Source organism: Rhinoderma darwinii, chromosome 11 (assembly GCF_050947455.1).
Source record: "Rhinoderma darwinii isolate aRhiDar2 chromosome 11, aRhiDar2.hap1, whole genome shotgun sequence".
NCBI classification, from domain to species: domain Eukaryota; kingdom Metazoa; phylum Chordata; class Amphibia; order Anura; family Rhinodermatidae; genus Rhinoderma; species Rhinoderma darwinii.
This window is the reverse complement of record NC_134697.1, coordinates 10,491,679-10,509,702: the sequence shown is the minus strand read 5'-3', so window position 1 is coordinate 10,509,702 and position 18,024 is coordinate 10,491,679. Positions and strand designations below refer to the sequence as shown.

The 18,024-nt window shown below is 44.6% G+C and overlaps 1 protein-coding gene across 1 annotated transcript in view; it reads left to right on the top strand.

Moving 5' to 3' along the window:
* Positions 1 to 17,558, top strand: part of LOC142663864 (putative DBH-like monooxygenase protein 2) — a 38,801-nt gene extending 21,243 nt beyond the window's left edge. Inside the window, exons 6-13 of the mRNA XM_075842696.1 lie at positions 1,416 to 1,518; positions 1,872 to 2,038; positions 8,448 to 8,539; positions 8,828 to 8,924; positions 10,119 to 10,178; positions 10,876 to 11,009; positions 14,662 to 14,776; positions 17,475 to 17,558. Of these exons, the coding sequence (XP_075698811.1) occupies positions 1,416 to 1,518; positions 1,872 to 2,038; positions 8,448 to 8,539; positions 8,828 to 8,924; positions 10,119 to 10,178; positions 10,876 to 11,009; positions 14,662 to 14,776; positions 17,475 to 17,558 (852 nt within the window). The remainder of the gene's footprint in view (positions 1 to 1,415; positions 1,519 to 1,871; positions 2,039 to 8,447; positions 8,540 to 8,827; positions 8,925 to 10,118; positions 10,179 to 10,875; positions 11,010 to 14,661; positions 14,777 to 17,474) is intronic.
* The last annotated feature ends 466 nt before the right edge of the window (positions 17,559 to 18,024 follow it).

The following is an 18,024-nucleotide window of genomic DNA, read 5'->3' as shown; positions in this document are numbered from 1 at the left end:
ACTGATTCCTTCACAATCGGAGCAGTAGTAGAGAGGGATAAGGAGGAATATGTAACTGTATTATGATTTATATACCACAGAAATTGGATGTCATCCGCTATGGATATGGTTATGATGGTCATTAGTGGTTGTCACCCAATATCCGTAAAGTCTCTTGCACATGGCCATATTATGGCCATTTTGTATGGAACTGTTTTCTCACAAACACATGCACACAGGATAGGGGATACATGTGTGATCACTCAGAGTCCGACTGCAGGGACCCCCGGCGATAAGGAGAACGAGGGACCGAAAGGCCCCCGAAATGCTCCACGAGAATAGAAATGAATGAAGATCTATAGAAATGAATGGAGCGCTGGCCGAGCATGCGCACCAGAACTCTATTCTCATGGGTGACTTCAGACCCCCATTCTCCTCACCGCTGGGCGTCCCAGCGGTCGGACCCCCTGCGATCACACATGTATCCCCAATCCTGTGGGAAAAAAACCCTTTAATGCTCCCATTCAAATGCACAGAGCCTTTACTGTACCTCTGATTTCATACATGATGTTCCCTGTCGGATGCTGTATGTGCGGAGGTCGAATAATTACTTCTAGAGGAGAAAAGCTTCATACATACGGCACTCCATGGAGCCTATATGTCAGTGCAGAAATGCAGAGGTTCAACTAGAAGGTCATGGGCCCCAATGCAAAATCTGCAACAAGGCCATAATACTGCCATCTTCTAATGTGCCTTAGGGACATTTGGGCCCTCTCAAGTACCAGGGCTATGTTGCAACTGCAACATCTTTGGTTGTGCCCCAGCACTCAGGCCGTACAACTCCATACTAGGGAGCCACACGGCTTCCATGCACTGCTCTACGTGGCATAGGGCACACGGCGTAGGGCCTAACAGCGAAGGAGACTATGGTAACTTAGGCTCTGTTCACATATGCGTTGGGATCCCTTTCTGACATTCCGTCTGAGCTTTCCGTCAGATCGGGACCCTGAACAGACATCCGTTTCCATCACCATTGATTTCAATGGTGACGGATCCGGTGCCCATGGTTTCCGTTTGTCTCTGTTGTGCACCGGATCCATCGTTTTGCCAGAAGCAATAGCGTAGTCGACTACGCTATTGCTTCCGTTAAAACGACGGGTCCGGTGCACAACAGAGACAAACGGAAACTATGAGTCGCCGGATAGTCACGATTGAAATCAATGGTGATGGAAACGGAAACCTCTGGTTTTCGTCCGTGTCTGTTCAGGGCCCCGTTCTAACGGAAAGCTCCGACGGAACGTGAGAACGTGACCCCAATGCAGATGTGAACAAAGCCTTAGCGATGCCCAGAACAGATCATTGTGGCAACTATTGCCCAAATTTAGTATATTGAATCTCAATGTACCTTTTTTTTTTCTCATACTCTTTCTTTGCAGTCATTCGATTATCCTACAGATTCCGGTTTTTCTATAGGTACAGAGGGTGATCCACAGTACGTCAGAATTGAAATCCATTTCAGCAACTTCGAAAATAAAGCAGGTAAGAGGATAAAATCTTATTTCTGCATATTCTCCTTGACACTAGCAAAATACAAGGCCCCATCACCATTATATTGTTAACAGATCCCGCCAAACTAAACAAAAATTGCTATGTCATGGTATATTTAGGCTGGCCATAGACATTACATTTCGCTGGCAGGACCCTTTAATTTCACTGTTATGAAATTAAAATGTAATAAAAAGAGGAGTTCAGGAGAATAACGCTGACAAGAAACAAAAACATTTGGGCCCACTGGGCTTGTGTGGCCCATGCTGATAAGGGTAAACATATTCTACGCTTGACAAGCCAAAAGTGGGGACCATGGTGACTCATTTGGCATTTTTGACTTCCAGGATTGAAAGATAGTTCTGGATTAAGGATTTATTACACCCCCGAGCTGCGTCCTCATGACTCTGGTACCTTGATGGTTGGAATATTTACATTTCCCATGCAGTTTATTCCTCCTGGATCGAAAAAATTTAGAAGTTATGGACTTTGCAACACTCATTTGATGGAGGACGTAAGTGACCCGTAGCAGAGTTATATTAATTTGATCTCATTGTCCTACCCCTAAAGGTCCTCTTTTTTTTTTTTTTTTGAAAGTCCGAGTTGTGCTTTCTGTCACCCAAAGTGCAAAAGAAGTGCAGAGGCGGCACACAAAAAAGTGCACAAAGAAAGCAGTCTATCGCAGCCCTTCTCCTAAAAAAGAGAGGCCCCCACATGACCATTCTCCGACCCTCCGAACTATAGTCCCAAAGAATAGATGGTCCACTCTCGCCGAAGCTCAGGAAGACCCAACAACGCTCCTAGGCTTCTACCTGAGCTGCCATCCCAGTGTCCACCTAGGATCCTGTATCATACCCCTAAAGGTCCTCTATGTTGTTCAAGGTCACCTTATCTCTATGTAGAACTAGATACGGTCTACCTTGGGGAGATCCAGCTGGTGTAGGGAGTTTTACAGGCAATTCTCTCTGGGAAAAGTATGCAAATTAGCTCTCCACCAGAAGAAAGAAAAGTAGCCATTCGCACACTAACTCAACTGATAATGTCAAATTATCTACATCTCCTTGCAATACTTCGAGATACTTTTTGGCCACTGACCACTAAATGTCCTCAAAGGCTTAAATGTGAATTGAACCTGTATTGCTTTACACAATTCTGAAGAACCTATTGATGTAGCACAACTGTTCTTGAGTTGTCATCTTCTGTCAGGGCCATAAAAGGTCCATTCGGCTATTTTTCAATTATTTTTGGCTCTGTAAACCACTATGGCTGCCATTACAGCTAGAACCTTGGCTTTCCTAGAGGACTGAATGGCCAATATACCTTATTATGCTCTGGTATGGGTTGTATGAGGATCAACTGAGATTGTGTAATGACGGGGTAAGGAAACAGACAAGTGAGCCCTAATCTACCCGCCACTCAGTCCCTGCCTACTTGCAACGACCCGCCCTAGGCGACGGGGTACAACTGGGCGACGGTCCCTACGCTCAATAAGTGCCCGACAGACAAACAGACAAGGGTACACAGAAGCAAGGGAAAAGGGGCAGTTGCCCACGGCAACACCGCGAGCAACAAGAGTGGTGAACGAGCCGAGTCAAACCAGGAGTGTACGAGGTACCAAACGCAGAGCAGGAGAGTAGTCAGTAAGCCAGGGTCGATATGAAGCAGGGTCAAATGGTTAAAGAAGCTGCAGCAGGGCCAGGAAACAAAACAAGAATGACAAGCAAGGAGGAACAGAAAAGGCAGGTATAAATAGACAGAGGGCGGGAGATAGCTCCGTCTGGCCAGGCTGTGATAGGCTCTCCCACTCCTAAGCCTGCCATCCTGAGTGGTGGAAGATGGAGTCAGTCTCACAGACATAGAAGCAGGTGCAGGCTGATTACCAATGGGCGTGGATACAGACGCTGTGCCTGGCAGATCCCTAACAGTACCCCCCCCTTTTATGAGGGGCCACCGGACCCTTTCTAGATGGACCTAGTTTATTGGGGAAACAAAGGTAGAACCTCCTGACCAATACCCCAGCGTGAACTTGCCGGGCGGGTACCCAAGTCCTCTCCTCATGCCCGTATCCTCTCCAATGGACCAGGTACTGGAGGGAGCCTTGGACCATCTTGCTGTCCACAATCTTGGCCACCTCGAATTCTACCCCCTCAGGGGTGAGAACGGGGACAGGAGGTTTCCTCGAGGGAGCCAAGGACAGGGAGCAGCGTTTAAGGAGGGAGGCATGAAACACGTCGTGTATTCTAAAAGATGGGGGCAACTCTAGTCGGAAGGAGACAGGATTGAGGACTTCAATGACCTTGTACGGCCCTATAAACCGGGGAGCAAACTTCTTGGACGGGACTTTAAGGCGAAAGTTCTTAGACGATAGCCACACCAGATCCCCGACCACAAACAAGGGGCTAGCAGAACGTCTTCTATCTGCCTGAGTTTTTTGTATGCTCTGGGATGCCGCTGGGTTCTTCTGAACCTGGGCCCAGACTGTGCACAGTTCCTGATGAACGACCTCTACCTCAGGATTGTTGGAACTACCAGGTGAAACGGAGGGGAACCGTGGATTAAACCCAAAATTACAGAAAAAGGGGGAGACCCCGGACGAGTTACTGACCCGGTTATTAAGGGAAAATTCGGCGAGGGGAATGAATGAGACCCAATCATATTGACAGTCAGAGATAAAACACCTTAAATATTGTTCTAGAGACTGATTAGTCCTCTCGGTTTGGCCATTAGTTTCAGGACGGAAGGCAGAGGAGAAGGACAGATCAATCTCCAACTTTTTACAGAAGGCTCTCCAAAACTAAGAAACAAATTGTACCCCTCTGTCAGAAACAATATTGACAGGGACCCCATGGAGACGCAGGATGTGTTTGACAAACAAGGTAGCTAACGTCTTAGCATTGGGTAGTTTTTTGAGGGGCACAAAGTGGCACATCTTACTGAAGCGGTCTACTACAACCGACACCACCGACTTGCCTTGAGATGGAGGCAAATCGGTGATAAAATCCATGGAGATATGGGTCCAAGGTCTCTGGGGAATGGGCAAAGAACGTAGTAAGCCCGCTGGTCGGGACCTTGGAGTCTTGGACCTAGCACAAACCTCACAAGCGGCGACGTAGGCCTTAACGTCTTTAGGCAACCCAGGCCACAAATAGTTTCTGGCAATGAGGTGCTTGGTACCCAGGATGGCTGGATGACAAGATAGTGCGGAGTCATGATGTTCCCTAAGTACCCTTAGCCGGAATTGCAGGGGAACAAACAGCTTGTTCTCAGGAAGGTTCCTGGGAGCTTAACCTTGATCAGCAGCAATTACAGAGACTAAATCAGAATCAATAGAGGAAATTATTATACCTGGAGGCAAAATACAAGCAGGATCTTCCTCCGAAGGAGGGCTGGCCATGAAGCTACGCAACAGTGCATCAGCCTTAATATTTTTAGACCCAGCCCTATAGATAACCAAAAAATTTAATCTGGTAAAAAATAACGCCCATAGAGCTTGTCTCCGGTTTAGCCTCCGGGCAGATTCTAAGAAAACCAGATTCTTGTGGTCGGTAAGGACCGTTACCTGGTGCCTAGCCCCCTCCAGGAAGTGGCGTCACTCTTCAAATGCCCATTTAATGGCTAAGAGTTCGTTATTGCCAATATCATAGTTACTCTCAGTGGGCGAAAACTTCCTGGAGAAGTAGGCACAGGGACGGAGATGGGTGAGGGACCTGGTACCCTGGGACAAGACAGCCCCCACTCCCACCTCGGACGCGTCAACCTCCACGATAAATGGCTCTATTTGGTTGGGCTGAACCAACACCGGGGTCGAGATAAAGCACTTCTTAAGGACCTCAAAAGCCTGGACAGCCTCAGGAGGCCAGCGGAGGAGATCAGCACCCTTGCGAGTGAGGTCCGTAAGAGGCTTAGCGATGACCGAGAAGTTAGCAATAAATCTCCTATAATAATTAGCGAACCCCAAGAAGCACTGTAACGCCTTCAGGGAGGCAGGTTGGACCCATTCCGCCACAGCCTGGACCTTGGCGGGGTCCATGCGGAATTCATGAGGAGTGAGAATTTGACCCAAAAATGGTATCTCCTGCACCCCAAACACACATTTTTCGGTCTTCGCAAACAATTTGTTTTCCCGAAGGACCTGGAGCACCTTCCTAACATGCTCAATGTGGGAGGACCAGTCCTTGGAAAACACAAGTATGTCATCAAGGTACACTACAAGAAGTACCCCCAGGTAATCTCTTAAAATCTCATTTATGAAATTCTGGAAGACCGCAGGAGCATTACACAACCCAAAGGGCATGACGAGGTATTCGAAATGACCTTCGGGCGTGTTAAACGCAGTCTTCCACTCATCCCCCTCTTTGATGCGGATAAGGTTATACGCCCCCCGTAGATCAAACTTAGAGAACCATTGGGCCCCCTGAACCTGATTAAATAGATCAGGAATCAAAGGAAGGGGATACTGGTTCCTTACAGTGACCTTATTCAAGTTACGGTAGTCAATGCATGGCCTAAGACCACCATCCTTCTTCCCTACGAAGAAGAAGCCAGCACCTACCGGAGACGTAGAGGGGCGAATGTAACCCTTGGCCAGGCATTCCTGGATATATTCTCTCATGGCTTCACGTTCGGGACAAGAGAGATTAAATATCATACCATTAGGGAGCTTAGCTCCTGTTACCAAATCGATAGCGCAATCGTATTCTCTATGAGGAGGTAACACTTCGGAGGCCTCTTTAGAGAAAACATCAGCGAAGTCCTGAACAAACTCAGGTAGCGTGTTCAACTCCTCAGGGGGAGAAATATAATTAACAGAAAAACATTACGTCAAGCATTCATTACCCCATTTGGTAAGGTCCCCAGAATTCCAGTCAAACGTGGGATTATGCAACTGCAACCAGGGAAGGCCTAAAACCAAATCGGACGATAATCCCTGCATTAACAGTGCAGAGCACTGATCCAAATGCATGGAGCCAACAAGGAGTTCAAAAACAGGGGTATGCTTTGTAAAATAACCATTAGCAAGAGGAGTGGAGTCGATACCCACTACCGGGACAGGTTTAGGCAAGTCAATCAAAGGCATAGCTAGAGACATAGCAAATTCCATAGACATAATATTAGCAGACGACCCTGAATCCACGAAGGCACTGCCGGTAGCAGACCTACCACCAAAAGAGACCTGAAAGGGAAGCAAGATTTTATTACATTTCATATTTACGGGAAATACCTGTGCGCCCAAGTGACCTCCCCGATGATCACTTAGGCGCGGAAGTTTTCCGGCTGCTTATTCTTACGCCTAGGACAGGTGTTCACTTGATGCTTGTCATCCCCACAATAGAAGCAGAGACCATTCTTCCTGCGGAACTCTCTACGTTGTTGGGGGGACACGGAGGCCCCGAGTTGCATAGGTACCTCCGAGTCTTCCGTGGAAGAACGAAGCAACGGAACCTCGGGAGGCATCATGGGGGAGTCAGAGGAGAAAACACAAAAACGTTCACGTTGTCGTTCCCTGAGACGTCGGTCAAGTCGTACCGCTAAAGCCATAACCTGGTCTAGGGAGTCAGAAGAGGGATAGCTAACTAGCAGGTCTTTCAGGGCGTTCGACAGACCCAACCTAAACTGGCACCTTAAGGCAGGGTCATTCCACCGAGACGCTACGCACCACTTCCTAAAGTCAGAGCAATACTCCTCAACAGGTCTCTTACCCTGACGTAAGGTCACCAGCTGACTCTCGGCAAAGGCAGTCCTGTCAGTCTCGTCATAAATGAGTCCGAGAGCAGAAAAGAAAAGATCAACGGAGGAAAGTTCAGGGGCGTCAGGAGCCTAGGAGAAGGCCCATTCTGAGGAGTGGGGCTTTAAACGAAAATAGAGCCTACAACTCTCCCGAAAGGAGAGAAAAGTCTTCCGGTCCCCTGAGAACCGGTCAGGCAACTTGAGGTGGGGTTCAAGAGGTGAGGTGAGGGGCACTACCATGGTAGCATCAGGCTGGTTGACCCTCTGAGCCAGGGCCTGGACCTGTAGGGAGAGACCCTGCATTTGCTGAACCAGGGTCTCCAGGGGGTCCATAGTAGTGTGAGGGACCAGGTATATAGGCTTGTGATTATGTAATGACGGGGTAAGGAAACAGACAAGTGAGCCCTAATCTACCCGCCAGTCAGTCCCTGCCTACTTGCGACCCGCCCTAGGCGACGGGGTACAACTGGGCGACGGTCCCTACGCTCAATAAGTGCCCGACAGACAAACAGACAAGGGTACACAGAAGCAAGGGAAAAGGGGCAGTTGCCCACGGCAACACCGCGAGCAACAAGAGTGGTGAACGAGCCGAGTCAAACCAGGAGTGTACAAGGTACCAAACGCAGAGCAGGAGAGTAGTGAACAAGCCGAGTCAAACCAGGAGTGTACGAGGTACCAAACGCAGAGCAGGAGAGTAGTCAGTAAGCCAGGGTCGATATGAAGCAGGGTCAAATGGTTAAAGAAGCTGCAGCAGGGCCAGGAAACAAAACAAGAATCACAAGCAAGGAGGAACAGGAAAGGCAGGTATAAATAGACAGAGGGCGGGAGCTAGCTCCGTCTGGCCAGGCTGTGATAGGCTCTCCCACTCCTAAGCCTGCCATCCTGAGTGGTGGAAGATGGAGTCAGTCTCACAGACATAGAAGCAGGTGCAGACTGATTACCAATGGGCGTGGATACAGACGCTGTGCCTGGCAGATCCTTAACAATTGGCCATTTTTAACTGAGCTCCATTACTGATTCCTAGGCTTCCTACATCATACGGGTGAATTCCCAAATCTTATGCATAGTGCCATACACCTAGAACATACCATAGATAGCATGTCCTACTGATAAACATAGTCTAGGCTCAAGAGGTCTTCTCACTCCCAGAGAAGTAAATGGGGTCATTTCTGAAGATATCTCCTGTTTTCCTTTAGATATTAGGTGAGCCGATTCCGGACCTGACGGTCAAAACATTTCTATTGCATGCACATCTCACTGCTCGCGGGCTACGGATAATGCATTACAGGTAGGAACAGAACAATGCATGTTTCCAGTTATATTCATGATTTCTTTGAAAATCCATTTTCCACTAAAACCAAAATCACCATTGAATATAAATCCTTGAATCATGACATTTACGGAGGCTCAGTCTGTCCCCATGATTGTGGGGGTCTATAAGGACAGTTCAACAACTTTCAAATGTGGTTTGGAGGGAGGGGTGGCCCATTTTCCTAAAGTTAATTTCTAACATCTGAAATGTAACGTTGTCTAGTCACATAAAGGGGTTAACTCAAATTATCTTATCTCGCCATAGGAATGGCACTTTAATAGGAAGTCTTGGGGAAGACAAGAATTATGATTTCAATTTTCAGCAAATCAGACATTTGCCACATGCACTTACAATAAAAATGGTAATGACATTTATATTCCTTTTAATTGTTATATTCATAGAGATAGATAGATAGATAGATAGATAGATAGATAGATAGATAGATAGATAGATAGATAGATAGATAGATAGATAGATAGATAGATAGATAGATAGATAGATAGATAGATATGAGATAGATAGATAGATAGATAGATAGATATGAGATAGATAGATAGATAGATAGATAGATAGATAGATAGATAGATAGATAGATAGATAGATAGATAGATAGATAGATAGATAGATAGATAGATAGATATGAGATAGATAGATAGATAGATAGATAGATAGATAGATAGATAGATAGATAGATAGATAGATAGATAGATAGATATGAGATAGATGATAGATAGATAGATAGATAGATAGATAGATAGATAGATAGATAGATAGATAGATAGATAGATAGATAGATAGATAGATAGATAGATAGATAGATAGATAGATAGATAGATAGATAGATAGATAGACAGACTAGATAGATAGATAGATAGATAGATAGATAGATAGATAGATAGATAGATAGATAGATAGATAGATAGACATGAGATAGATAGATAGATAGATAGATAGATAGATAGATAGATAGATAGATAGATAGATAGATAGATAGATAGATAGATAGATAAATAGATAGATAGATAGATAGATACATAGATAGATAGATAGATATACAGACTAGATAGATAGATAGATAGATAGATAGATAGATAGATAGATAGATAGATAGATAGATAGATAGATAGATAGATAGATAGATAGATAGATAGATAGATAGATAGATAGATAGATAGATAGACATGAGATAGATAGATAGATAGATAGATAGATAGATAGATAGATAGATAGATAGATAGATAGATAGATAGATAGATAGATAGATAGATAGATGATAGATAGATAGATAGATAGATAGATAGATAGATAGATATACAGACTAGATAGATAGATAGATAGATAGATAGATAGATAGATAGATAGATAGATAGATAGATAGATAGATAGATAGATAGATAGATAGATAGATAGATAGATAGACATGAGATAGATAGATAGATAGATAGATAGATAGATAGATAGATAGATAGATAGATAGATAGATAGATAGATAGATAGATAGATAGATAGATAGATAGTCTTTAACATTAACATGACTTTTTCTGTTTTTGCTCAGGGGGATCAGATCGTGGTTGAATGTACATCCAGCACAATGGACAGAGATGGTGTCACTTTTGTAAGTTTTTATTTAGCAATGAGTATTTTTGCAAACCAATATTTTTAACATTTGTAATCTGCAATCATCGTATATAATAAATCTGCAGCCTTTCACTAAGTGGAGAATACCCATCTAAATACTTGAGTGCTTCTCCGGGACCGGGACATTGATGGCCTATACTTAGGATAGGCCATCAATGTTTGCTTAGTAAGGGTCGAACCTCCAGGACCCCCGCCAATCAGCACAGTGGATGGGCTGCAGCGCTTACAGGGACAAGCTGCAGTACCAGGCACAGCCGCTTGTAAGAAGGGGACGCAGCGCTCCGTCACTGTGCTGAGGTCGGACCCCACTGATTAAACATTGATGACCTAGTCTAAGGACACGCAAACAATGTTCTAGTGCTGGACAACCCCATTAATTCGAGTGAATGAGGCTGAACTGCAATACCAGATATAGCCCATGGACAAGAGTGACGCTGTTTCTGGACAAAAGGCAGACCTTTTTTCTAATCCCGACCACCTCTTTCCACCTCCAACGCATATATTTCTTGCCCTTCACATTTTATGTAAAAATGTGTACCAGTTTTTAAGGTTAGATAATATTATAGTATGTTAGCAGACAGTTCTTATATACGTATTACCAAACAAGCATTGTTAATATCCTAATAAATAAACCACTAGGGGGCATTGTTCCTAATACAAATGTATCTCTACAGGGGGGTCCTAGTTCTCTAAATGAAATGTGTGTTGGATTTCTGTTCTACTATCCATCTGTCCCCATCGCAGCGTGCTGGAGTTACATGGACATTCATTATATCTCCGATGTCTTGGGGTTGGAGCCGGCAGACAGGTGAGTTCCACCTTATATAACGGCTTCTATTATATACACACTCAGTGGCCACTTCATGAGGTACATTTATTGGGTAAGTCATTGTGGTCAACAAAACCGATTTTCATGTTTGTGGGACCATCTTGAGATAATGGTAGGTAGGGGGTGCCCGGGTCATGTATGCGCTATGCTCAAATATTTTAGTTTTGTTGAACTGTTTCTTTAATTAGATGGATGGGTTAAATGTGGGTTGTCGTGCAATGAGGACACTGTGTTAGCACGAGGGGTCAGAGGTGTCGCAGCATGTGGATGCTGTAGCGGAAACCCATAGCGCTCCAAATAGGGGAGGAGATCAACATACAAGTCGGAAGAGTTTTTCGCATAGGTACGGAGAGGAAGAAGGTAAGGACTGTGTATCGCCAGCAGCTTAGCCTGGAAGGTTGTTGGAAACTGCGGGTCCTCTATGGAAGAAGTCTGGCAGACTGGTGGTGGAGCCAAGTGGGGCAGAAACCGCTGAATCTAACCAAGCAGGATGGAGACTGCGGAATCTTACAGATGGGGCAAAAAAAAAAAAAAGTGAGTTTAGCCAAATGAAGCAGAAACCGTGAAATCAGCCAAACAGGGCGAAAACCTTGGCGTACTGAGCCAAGAAGAGCGAAAAAGAAGTGCTGCAGATATCGAGGATGGGGGACCCATGTCTAGAGTTCTGACAGCAAGCCTGAATTTACAGACTGTATACAAGTTTTTGAAAAGCAATAAGCAAAAGTGCCTGCAATGAGTGACCACCATGTTTTATGAGAGCCTCTATGTGTGTAAAGTTTGTTACATGAGGAGCCTATCTGGTCTACCTTATTTTTACTGTGCCGTTCCCATGAGGCGGTTCCCATATAACTCACACTTCAGCCCGTTTCACTTGGCGCTGCAAGCAAAGTCCACCAAGAGGGCTCTGGTTTTGGGAAGATGAAATAGACCTAGAGCAATCAAAGTCCCAGTTTGGTGAGAAAAGGAAGCTGGAAGAGAGACGGTCTACCGAGGCAGGGCCAAGGCGGGAAACTTCCACAGGCAAGCAAGAGGCCCGAGGTAGAGGTTGCGGTTTGTACAAGTCAGAGGCTGTCTATGAGGCTGTGGAGCAGTATGGCCACTGGTAGGAAGCCCTTCGTAGGGCGGTTGGCCATACCAAGGATTCCAGGTTCAGAGTAGAGAGACTGACCGAGACAGTGATATAGTTCTACCGACGTAAAGGATTTGGGTTGATAAAGGTGGATGAAACTCAGCAAGAAAAATGTATCCACCGTCTGACAGTAAAGTGGGGAAAGATTCTGAACACCTCCGGCATTTATGGAAAGGGGAGCTGTAAAAATTTGATGCCTGGAACTCATGACAACTGGGGAGCTGCCGTTTCCAGGGCAAATGAGGCGGGGAATCCACATTACTTATCTTGTACTGATCCTGAGTTACAGCCTGTATTATACTCCAGAGCAGAACTCACTATTCTGCTGGTGGTATCACTAGGTACAAACATGTCATTACTTATCCTGTACTGATCCTGAGTTACATTCATACTATAGAAACTGACAGTACTTACAGTCCTCTTTCCGGAGCGCAGTGGCGGTCCTGATGTCACAACGCTATGTGCTGCGCACAACATCCTGACCCTGGATGGAGTTAGGACCCCCACTGCGGCCGAAGAGAAGGGTAAGTTTAATACTACTGTCTGCTGAAGCTGATAGGTCAGGGTCCGACTCCCGGGATGCCCGCCAATCAGCTGTTTTGAAGGGGGTGCAGCGCTCGTACGAGCGCTACTTCCCCTTCATTCCGGTCACTTTCTCACACTGTGAATTGCCGACATGGACGTGACAGCGATTCACAGTGTGAGCAAGTAAGGGAAATGAGGGGGAAGTAGCGCTCGTACAAGCGCTGCACCCTCTTCAAAACAGCTGATTGGCGGGGGTCCCGGGAGACGGACCCCGACCCATCAGCTATTTATGGCCTATCCTGAGGATAGGCCATCAATGTTTATGAAACCATGGATCTCCATGGTGGCGAAAACGTTGTTAAAGGGTTCCGTTTGGCACCGTTGTGACAGGGTTCCGTTGTTCTTGGTGCAACCAATAGTGCAGTTGACTGCGCTATTGATTCCGTCAAAACAACGGAACCCTGTCAAAACGGTGGCACTGGGGCGACCGCAGGCTGATATTATTAGGCTGGGAAAGGTTAACAAAAATGGTTAGGCTGGTTATGAAAAATGGGAGGGACCTCACGTCATTTAAAAAAACAAAAAAGTAAATATATAATTGGAAAGAACGATGAGGGGTTCCCCCATTTTTATAACCAGCCAAATACAACAGAGCAGCAGCAGCCTGGCATTACCGGGGGGGGGGGGGGGGGGGGGGTGTCACTGTTTTTGGCCTTTCCCAGCCTAATAATACCAGCCTGCGGCCGCCCCAGTACCCGAACATCACTACAGATGGTCAGGTACTGGATCATACCCGGCACTTCCCGGTACCCCTGGTGATGGTGTGAGCCTTTAGCTCTGCCCCTGCTCCAGAGCTACACTCACTATTCTGCTGGTGGAGTCACTGTGTACATACATTACATTACTTATCCTGTACTGATCCGGAGTTACATCCTGTATTATACTCCAGAGCTGCACTCACTATTCTGCTGGTGGAGTCACTTACTTATCCTGTACTGATCCAGAGTAACTCTTTATTTTATTGAAATAGAGATTGTACATTTAGGTGACAAGACGAAAATTGAATAGCCAAAGTGTTACAGTCCAGTTCTTACATTACCCAGAGATACAACCAACTGGGTGGCACAATTACCTATAGCACCCCCAGTTCCCCCAACTTCAGCTGGTACTCGGCTGACTCCAAGACTTTAGTGCCTCTAGATAGCCCGGTGGTTGATTTTCTGGATAAAGTAAGCAGAATAGGAACCAGATAAATGATTGGGAGGTTGGAGACGCTGTGCTCAGAGTAGCAGTCCGATGACAAGTTCCAGGGAAGAGGAGAAGGGCTGTCGTAATAAGGAGTCATCAGCATTGATGTAGCAGAGTTGGGTAGAAGGCACAGTTCCGGAGTTTAGGAGGGGAAGTAACACCTATACTGGCACTGAGGCTGATGTGCTGGTGCTTTAAATAAGGTGCCTAGCAATCTGACTGGTCGGGCGGCCATTCATGCTACGAATGCACTGCCCAATATCTCTTCCAGTTCTACCAAGACAAATGTTAGACGGAAATGTAATATACTGCTACTACCATAATACAAACTATACAATAGCGATCAATATTGTCATCCATTAGTTACTTATAATAAGTAATACACATATGTTTTAACAATCTGATGGAATCCTCTTGCGTTCCACGACCTGGTGCTTTTTAATGGAAACCCATTCCATTCTTTATACAGCGTATATATTTTTCCACCGCAGATTTAAAAAAATTAAAATGAATAAATATATAAATTTGGTATCGTCGTAATTGTACCGACCCATAGAATAAAGATTACATATTATTTATACCGCACGGTGCAGGACGTATAAAAAAAATAAAATAAAACACAGTGTCGGAATTGCTGCTTTTTTTACATTTCCCCTTAAAAAAAAAATAATAATAAAAGTTTGATGTACAATGATCTCTCCCACCCACAACCTGTGTTGTCTTCTCCAGTATAATGGACGCTATCTTGAACATTGATGCTGTAGAATGGGATGATGAATCCAGAGCAATTGCCCAGCAAGCAGTCATGGAAGTGAATCACCTTGTTATCGTTGAGAACCGGGAGGTTAGTAAATATTCGTGTTTATGGTCCATTTAATGGGAAATTTTATTTATAAAAAAACATCATTCATTAAAATCTTTTAATAAAGTAAGAACCTCATGAAAATGTCTAATTCTGTAATCTTCACCATTCAGCTGGGTTATGGTGGACATATCTGTAGATCTTCCAGGGCAACAAGGTGGGAGATGTAGACTGCCATATCTCACATTATTACTGCTCCACCTATCATCTATTGTAAAACTCTTCTTCTTCGTCATCTTCCTTCTTCTCCTTCCTTCTTCTCCTTCCTTCTCCTTCTTCCTTTTTTATTATTTTTCTTCCTCCATCTTCTTCTTCCTCCATCCTCTTCTTCTTCTTCTTCTTCTTCCTTCTGCTTCCTTCTTCTTCCTCCTTCTTTCTTCTTCATATTCTTCTTTCTTCTTCTTCTTACTCTTCTTCTTCCTCTTCTTCTTCCTCCATCTTCTTCTTCTTCCTCCATCTTCTTCCTCTTTCTTTCTTTCTTTCTTTCTTTCTTTCTTTCTTTCTTTCTTTCTTTCTTTCTTTCTTTCTTTCTCTTTCTTTCTTTCTTTCTTTCTTTCTTTCTTTCTTTCTTTTTTCTTTCTTTCTTCTTCTTTCTTATTCTTCTTCTTCCTCTTCTACTTCTGCCTCCATCTTCTTCTTCTTCCTCCATCTTCTTCTTCTTCCTCCATCTAATTCTTCATCTTCTTCTTTTCTTCTTCCTCCATCTTCTGAAACATTGAGGCTATAAGACCCACCACGACCCAAATGCCCACTATCGGCACGATGCTAAGTTGGATTGCCAACTGTTAATTGCTCAATCTAAATGCACATATGTAGACCCGAATAGTCCTCTTTTGACTGTAAGCTTGGCATCATCTTCTAAACTGGCAGCTTTTTAGATTGTGGGATTAGGGCACCTTCAACCAACCAAATGAAGTGCCCAACCTCCAGAGATACGGAACTGGTGGCACAGTCACTTGAGATATATTGTGAGGGTCAAATAGCTAAATTCAGACTTACAACACCTCTTTCATCAAGGATTTTGGTCGCTTACATGATCCTGGAATACACTCCTACTCAGTGACAATATTGGAGAAGCTTTAGTCTGAAGAATTCCCCTAGATTGAGCTGACGTCTGTACTTAGACATCCACAAAGTCTAGTTAATGGAGCTAGAAGCAAGGACGTTCATACTGTATCATAGATGCAGACTATGCAGCTGCTTTGAGGCCTTTGGTGAGAGGTGGCCCTGCCCTGGTTGGACCCTTCCATTCTGCTACTGGGTGGTAAGAAGGAATCCCTTCTCAAGAAAAACTATCTTGTTAGAAAACAAGGGGGTAGAGAAATGGCTTGAAGGGTGTGTGGAAGGGGTAACAAACACCAGGCCCTTCAGTCCTGGGTGACATAATCCAGCACATAATGAGGGGCCCTTGATTTTAACTATGGGCCCCCTCTCTTGTATGTATGTCTCTGACTGGTGGGTACATCTGGTGACTTCACTCACTTGAGGTAACACATTGTAACATTAGTTAGAAGCCTGGCCCATAGGAGAATACAGTCCATGAGGAATAGGGGATAGGTACAAGAAGTCGGGAAAAGGGGTAAGCCCCTCAATATATGTCAGGTGGAGGCAGTGGTGAATACAGGTTGGGTGACTCTTTATGCCAGGTTATATGCTTGTCTGAAGAAGTATGTTTTTAGTATTTGAAGGTTTGAGGGTTTCAAACAGAATGAGGGAAAGAGTTCCAGAAGAGAGAGGAAGCACAAGAGAAGTCTTGTTTTCGATAGTGTGAGGGGGTGATTAGAGTGGTGGAGAAGAGGTTGTTCAGTGGCGTACATAAGAAACAGGGGGCCCAATAGCAAAGATTAAAATGCTCCAGCCATTTAGGTGCCACATTTTCCCATTCAGAACAGAAAGGCCTCTATGCCCTATTCTTGACCCTTGGGGCAATTTCCTACCCCCACTGGTGAGAGGACTTCTGCACAGGTTCCTTCCACCCAGTAACAAATGGTATATGACTAACCAGAACTGGGCCCCTCTCTCCAAGCTCCCCATAGCAGTCGTATGGTCTTTCTCTATAGTATTTACTCCCCTGAGGTTATTGTTGGCGCATTGGAAGTTGTATGTGGCATGGTATCTGTGAATTAGAGAATTGTGAGGCGTAAAAAAATTGGATAAGGCTTTGTCAACGAGTTAGCTGTTTGCCGGGGGTGCCAGGAGCGGGAGCTGCGACGATCAGCTGATTGCCCGCATTTTAAAAAGGGGTTGCTTGTGATGAGACATCCCCTTTAAGAATAGATTGGAGAGCTGCTAATCTGCCTGTCAGCAGGCCACAAGGGATAATGTTGCAGCAGACTACCAGGGATAGTATAAGTGCATGCGCTAACATTTTGGTAGTCTTCTGTGTGAGGAAGGGATGGATCAATTGTTAGTCAATTAACCAAAAAATGTAATCCACTCTGTTCCAATATTGGACCTCATGGGCTCTGTAGCGGTTATGCCTCATTATTGTGAACCTAGGCCCATCTTATCCACTCGTTGACCGATCTGACCCTACATTAATGATGTCACATTCAAAGAAAGAACTCTTGAAGAACTGGATCACTTTCAAAAACCGCAGAATACTAGAACTATTAGTAAGACTCATTGAGCTTTTTGTCCAATTTTTAATTAACGTTCTTTTCATTTTCTTGTTCTTTAGGGTAAGAGAATGAATGAGACGAGTCCATTACCCCCTATCTCTCTACCACCTCCTTACTACTGCGAGGATGATTCCTTGGAATAAAACACCTTAACCTTCTAGGAGTCCAACCATCTGCAAACTACAGAGAGTTCCTTAAAGAATTGAAATACATTTATCTTTTGTTTAAATCAGTGATGTTAATATGACGTTCCTAAAATAAGTCCCCTGTGTGGAGAAGCAATGGGTACAATACATTACATGGGGTTATGGGGCTTTAGATGGATACTGTAATATTTAACGTTCTATCTATTTTTTAAAGGGGTTGTCGAGGATTAGAAAAATATGGCTGATTTTTTCCAAAAACGACGCCACAACTTTTCTAGGTTGTGTGTGATATTCCAGCTCAACACCATTCACTTTAATGGAATTGGGATTTAATGGAGATGAGCTGTAATACCAGACACAACCTGTGGACAAGTGTGGCGCTGTTACTGAAAGAAAGCAACCATGTTTTTCTAATCCTGCATGATCCCTCTAAGACATTGGCTGTGACTCTCCCGCTGTTGTG